Source organism: Austrofundulus limnaeus, unplaced genomic scaffold, assembly GCF_001266775.1.
Source record: "Austrofundulus limnaeus strain Quisiro unplaced genomic scaffold, Austrofundulus_limnaeus-1.0 Scaffold52, whole genome shotgun sequence".
NCBI classification, from domain to species: domain Eukaryota; kingdom Metazoa; phylum Chordata; class Actinopteri; order Cyprinodontiformes; family Rivulidae; genus Austrofundulus; species Austrofundulus limnaeus.
Window position 1 is genome coordinate 1,652,647 of NW_013952454.1, and position 6,452 is coordinate 1,659,098.

General features: G+C 36.3%; 2 protein-coding genes across 2 annotated transcripts in view; one reads left to right on the plus strand and one right to left on the minus strand.

The window, feature by feature from the left end:
• Positions 1-1,966, plus strand: part of jazf1b (JAZF zinc finger 1b) — a 23,395-nt gene extending 21,429 nt beyond the window's left edge. Inside the window, exon 5 of the mRNA XM_014008751.1 lies at positions 1,595-1,966. Coding sequence (XP_013864205.1) covers positions 1,595-1,771 — 177 coding nt within the window. The 3' untranslated portion in view covers positions 1,772-1,966. The remainder of the gene's footprint in view (positions 1-1,594) is intronic.
• A 2,462-nt stretch (positions 1,967-4,428) lies between these two features.
• The window catches only part of tax1bp1b (Tax1 (human T-cell leukemia virus type I) binding protein 1b), a gene marked incomplete in the record, with an annotated part of 20,571 nt that continues 18,547 nt past the window's right edge, over positions 4,429-6,452 (minus strand). Inside the window, 2 exon segments of the mRNA XM_014008752.1 lie at positions 4,429-5,423; positions 5,662-5,747. Of these exon segments, the coding sequence (XP_013864206.1) occupies positions 5,225-5,423; positions 5,662-5,747 (285 nt within the window).

Consider the following 6,452-nt stretch of genomic DNA (forward strand, 5'->3'; position numbering starts at 1 on the left):
AACAAAAATTACATAAATTAAAAAATCCATACATTACAAAAAATAAAACACTACTCTATATAAACAGCAAGAAAAGAAAAAAAATTGCTTTCAATAACCAAACCCAAGAGCGAAACCAGAACAAGTTTGGAGAAACAGACTTTTAGTTTTAATCTAGTTTTATTCTAACCAAACTGATGAACAGTTAGTCTGAGCAGAGCAAAGACCAAAAYTAACTGTTTTGAAATGACATTAAAAAGTTTCACATGAACAGTATTTAATAAATCTTGATCCYACTGTCAGCTTTGCTTCACACAGTTCATTTAGCAGAAATATTCAGATATTCCTGCAGGAAGTGCAGCCTAAATAGGGATGTGAGCATTTTAAGCATTTGTCCTGTAAATATTTAATTTTGCTTCCAACATTCAGTCCTTAAGACCCTCACAAACACCGCCACCAAACTCTGCAACAACAACAGGCCCTTTCAGAAAACACTTGTGTGAAATTGTCACACAGACCAGTTTGTCTTTAAGCCTCCACTCCTAAGTCACAGCTGGAGTCGGCAATATTCCGTTATTTTCTATCATCTTCATTAATCTAAAGAATCAACATGGTTGCACATATTTGTACAGTAAAGCTGAGCTYACCCATGACCTTTCCACTTAATATCCTTTCAAAATAGACTAAGATGACAGAAAGACTGTGATACTCCCAAGTTGTTTCTCTTTTATTTATTTTTTMTTTTCAGATGGGGGTGAGTGGTAGGTGTTTTGTCAAAAAAGCACACCAACGCGCAGTTAGGAAATAACTCGGTATATCTAGAGCCACACTACAAGATAATTTTTTTTTTTTTAGTTATGAGAATAAAGTCATAATATTACGAGAAAAATGTACAAGAAYAAAATCGAAATAATACAAGAATACAGTCAAATATTAAAGCAAAAAATAAAGTGGTGTCCTTTATGAGAATAAAGACATAATATTACTAGAATGAATAAAGTGATAACATTATGAGAACTACATGAAAAATCAGTCTTACCACTGAGTTAGAATAAGAAATGTTGAGCATCTTGTGACGTTATAATGGCTGCTTTGACGTTTAGTCGTCACGTAACATAGATGGAAGCATTATACACCAACATCGACCTAAAAGTAATCATGGACTACTTCACACAGTGACACACATAAAATTATGACTTTTGTCTCATAGTAATGTGATTTTATTCTCATAATTTAAAAAAAATCTTGTAGTGTGGCCCTAATACTCTGTCGAAGTTTGTCACTTATAGTGTTGCTGGAAAAAAAATTATTGATAATGTTGAATACTGTCACACACAAAAAATAATTGTACTTAAAATAGTGCTTTGTTACTATAAAGAGGTTGTAGTTTGTTTTATTGCAACTTATAATTTATTTAGTTTACAACAGGTTGAGTTGTGAAATAAAACTGCACCCGAGTTTGAAGTCTGGTTGGAGATTTGGGAGCGGGGTTTGGGGGACGCGTGGACATTTCCTTGTAAACCAAAAGAGGGGGGGGGGCTAAATTAATTCTCCATGTATTACCTGTCGTAGTTTTCCAACTCTCTAAAAATGCTTTCAACTTGTCTTGTTGCAGAACGTGAACGGAATCAAGTATCACGCCAAGAACGGCCACCGAACCCAGATTAGAGTGCGCAAACCTTTTAAGTGCCGGTGTGGGAAGAGCTACAAAACGTCTCAGGGTCTCCGCCACCACGCCATCAACTTCCACCCGCCTGTCTCCGCAGACGTYCTTCGAAAGCTGCAGCAGTGAGAGGCTGAGTGGAAGTCTCTCAGGTCGTATCGGCACCCACCTGAACGTGACCGTCACCAGCAGGATCTCCTGACCTTTACCCCTCACCTGTCAGCGTTTGACTTTTATTTCACCCTTATTYCAGTTTGCAACAACACTAGGGTTTGATTGCACGACTTATTGTTTGTCTTTCATTTGTATTCAAGTTCTTTCATAGTTNTAGTTCGGTGGTTTTTTTTATTTTGCACGATTACATTTTTTTTTTTTTTTTTGCTGTGGTGTCAAACTGTCTCTGCTGAGAAAAAAAACATGAATATTGTAGCATTATAATCCTTGGAGTGAATAAGTTGTTAACCCCCTCCCCATTTCTTTGGGTCATTTTTGCAGAACTTGAGTCAAAACTGATAATCTCTCAGGTAATTTTCTGCTAGCATTTTTTTTTTTTTTTTGCTCCACATGTCACCAAGTGTGAAGCAGTGATGACGGTTTATGAATCACTTTCTTCGGGACTAAAAAATACATTTTTCTTGCTGCTTTTACAGCAAGTGATTGAAGCACTTTTTTTACAGACGTTGCCAAGCAGAAGAGTGTTTCACATTTCTTTCTAGTGTACATATGATGAGTGGACACTAGTTCATGTCCAGTGTTTTCAGTATTGTGAGATTTCTGTGTGAACAGTAGCTGCCTTGGATTGTAAAGCATTCCAACATTGTGCGTTTGAACAGTTTCTGTCTGAGTACAAACTAAACGTAGCTTCAGGGAAGGCTGGTCTGTTTGCTCACAATGTGATCATAATGATGGCRTTCTTATTAATAGGAAATAATTGTCCGCAGCCTAGTCATAAATTCACCTCATTGATATTGAGTCTTATTTTTAGGGCTTTGAGAATCACCTGCAACTATTATTTTGTGTCATATACACACACAAAAAAATTTGTCCGTCTCCTGGGGGCTAAGCCCCCCTTGTCCTTAAAACCTAGTGACGCCACTGTGCCATAATAACATTTTTGATTTTAATAATGACAATGTTATGAGCAGGAAAAATGTGAAAAGAATAGGGAAAACTCTGATTTTCAAAATATCTGGGGCACAGTTAAACTGATTTTATTTAAGTGAAAATAGCATCAAATAAATCAAAAGCTGATATTTTATTGCAAAATAATGCTTATTTTTAAATAAAAGTTGTTTTCTTCATCAGCTGTTTACTGAAGCTTCGAAAGCCAAATGTTTTCAAAGTATTAGATTAAAATAAAATTTAAATTTTTTACTCGTTTATTATTTTTGCAAAAGAAGCTTTTGATAAATTGGATTTTCGTGCTGTGTTAGAAACTGGTTGTGGACGCAAAATTTGGTGCGTTTATGTTGTTTTTAGAAAAAAAACATAAAAGCCAAATAACGGAATTACTCACGTGTGAAATTGGAGGTAAAGGACAAAAGGAGAACTTGTCTACAAMAGATGAACAGATTTTGGAAAATTATGTCTTTAAGAAAATAAAAATAATTTATGTGTTGTATGCCAAATCTTTGGGAGTTTCTACAGAAACAGTTTCTGCAACTTTGTGCCTAACTGTACCGATTAAGGTTGTTGGCAAATATTTCCACCAGTTTAAGATGAGTTTGAGCTTGAAGATGTTTTGAATGCTTTTTTTTACTTAAAACATTTGTAATCACAACATTTATAACCCACCACATCAAACTGATTCCTGCTGTTGAAGCTTTCCTGGATCATCCTGATATGAGGGTAYGCCTTCATTTGTCTCCCCATAAAGGACAATCCATTCTTTTTTTTTCTAAATCCTATTTTTATGTTATTTTAATGATTCTAATCATTTTTAAGAAAAAAAAACCTCAAATAATACTTGAACATTAAAATTTACCAGCTGGAAAAGACAAAGAGAAAATGAGCTTGCAGAGAAAATGACGAAAATTTACAACTTTTCTGCTCACAATCATGTTTTTGTAGGTACTGCTCAAAAAGGTGCTTCAAAAAAATCCTTAAGATTGTATTCAGATATTTCATTGAAAWGAAGGTATTTATTCATTATATTTTGACAAGATGYAACTGCTTGTTTTGACCAATGCAGCCTGTTTCATTACTTTGAGACTCARTCCTCAGTTCAACAGGTCACATTTGCTTTCGTTTTCCTGGACCAAGTTAGCATTTTTGTTTTAGAAATGTTTTCATCTATAATCCATTTCTGCTAAATGAAGCCCTTTGATTTTGGATTTTCTCTGTAAAGTGACGCTCTAAAGGGTTTTTCTTACCATAGATGAATCATGGACCATAAAAAAGTGTTCTATTTTCAGATAAAAGAAATCATTGCCAATTATTCTTATCCTATTTTATGCAGTATTTCAACATTTTTATGGGAAGGAGATTGTGCCGTTGAATAAACTCTTCTTATTGTGAATGTTTTTTTTAAATCTCTCCAACTTAGCTGAGAATTATGGCATTATTGTACTGTCAGCATGGAAAGAAGTCTTGTACAGCGAATGTATTTTCACCTTGTAAGTGCATTAAATTTATTTTTGTGATGTTTTTATGTGAAACAAAAATAAAAAAAATAGATGTACTGTATTTCTTTTAAAAAAAAGCTGCTTCATGTAAACATTTGTTATAAATTTTACACTAAAAATTTGTTTCCTCAGACTCTGGTTTAATAACTTGTTTGGACACAATTAGACTTCGAAGAGACTTTTATTCGTTCATTTTAGATACATGAAACTCACTAAACTAATGAAAGATTTGTTTTTTTAAATGAATGAAATAACTTATTACTGCAACAGAAAAGAGCAAAAGAAAAAGAAWTGAACAAAAAGCTTTGCATGCACTGATTAGCTGACATGAAGAACATTGTTTTAAGAGACGATCAGAATCAAAACAAAAAAAAAAGAAACCTACATAAAAATCTACATAATGCACAAAAAGTATCAAGGTGGTCACAATATTGTCTTTAAATCGTCTAAAATAAATGATCTGAAGATATACTGTATAATCATGTATGGATCTAGTTACTGAAGATTTCTCCCTGACTGAATATAGTGCACCAAAGCTGCTCTCTAGAAACCGATGACTTGAACAGCAAAGCAAAGAGGGGGAAGCATTTTTATGTTTTTTTTAATGTCAGTTTGGTAAACACTCAGCTCTTTCCCTGATAAGTTACATCCTGTGATCTAAGAAAACCAAGTTTATTTCAAATCAGTAAAATATATATTTATGCGTTAAACAGTCTTCATCTTAAATTTGAAACAAAAGAGAATTTTTTTAAACAAGAAAAAAAAAGGTTCTTAAGCCCTGCGTTACAAACTGAATTAGAAACGTTTGTTAATTGTCGGCCAGGTGAGAAAGCAGAAGTCGGAGTTGTCCTTAAGAGAGGATCTTCACGCGGTCACATGCAGGGGAGAGTTCAGGGTGATTCGTTTCAGTGTGTTGACAGAAACATGGCGGACTGGATGTGCTGATCTTCCTGTTCGCTCAGTCGAAGTTGAGCAGGTGGCCGTCGAAGTGAGTGAGCACGTGGTTCTCGAACACCTTCTGGTCGCAGTCCAGCGGGAACTGCTCGCTGCACATGGGGCAGATTTTCCAGTGGCTCTCCACGTGCTCCTCGAACTTGCTCTGGTCGTAGTTGGGTGGGAAGATGACTTCGCAGAGCGGACACCGTTTCATGTCCATGCTGCGAAACGAGAAGAAAGAAAGAAAGAGGGAGGGGTTTTAGGTAGCGGCAGGGCAATGATCTGAGAAAAAAACCACAAGTGTGGGCTAATAAAGAGCGTCTGTCTGATGCGAAGTGGGTGGCCAACAAATTTGGGTGTGTGGTGCTAAACATGTTAGACAAGTTCCAACACACAGGCTGGGGTTGTGGTGAACCTGGGCTGCATTTATGGGAGATGTAGAGGTGGGGGGGTCGTTACCTGGGATCAAAGCAGAAGGCATTTTGTCCATCGTTCACAAATGAGCTACGAGTCTCTGTTGCTGCAGGCTGCTCAATGGTATTAACCTGGAAGAATGAAGGGAAATTTTACAAAAATATTACAATCACTTTTTTTTTTTACATACAGGGATCTGTACACAGGATGTTTTCCTGGTTGCAGTGCAGGAGAACAAAAGGTCCTCTGTGATCGCCCGAGCCCCGTCTCAAGARAAGAGACTGAAGAACTGTTGACTATATCCAGAATTCTGGTGCCAGAAAGTACAGAGCCCACGAGGGGATGAGGGGACATGGGAGATTTTTTTTCTTTTGCGTTCTCACGCAACAGTATTGCGTTACTTCGCAAAAGTCGTTCATCACTGTTGTGCCTGCCGGTTTATTAACAAACTCACATGTTCACCATTAGCAAGTTAGCCTACTGCTCTAATTCAGCTTCAGAATAAATATATCACACAGCCACACATGGAAGTCTGTCACATGACGATACTTTAACACAGTGCAGTCACGCAACATCATTGTCAATTTCATGAACTTGTGGCAACACATCCTGTTTTTGCTAACTGGATATTTCAAAATAAAAGTCTGGTTTAAGTCAGTTCATTTACAAAACTAACTTTTGCGTGGGAACACAAAACAATTTTGCCAGGGAATGCAAACATTTGCAAGGTAACGCAAAGGTATTGTGAGGTAAAGCGAAAGTATTGCGAGGTAAAGGAAAATATTGTGTGGGAAGGCAAAAGTATTGCGAGGTAACGCAAAAGTATTGCGAGGTAA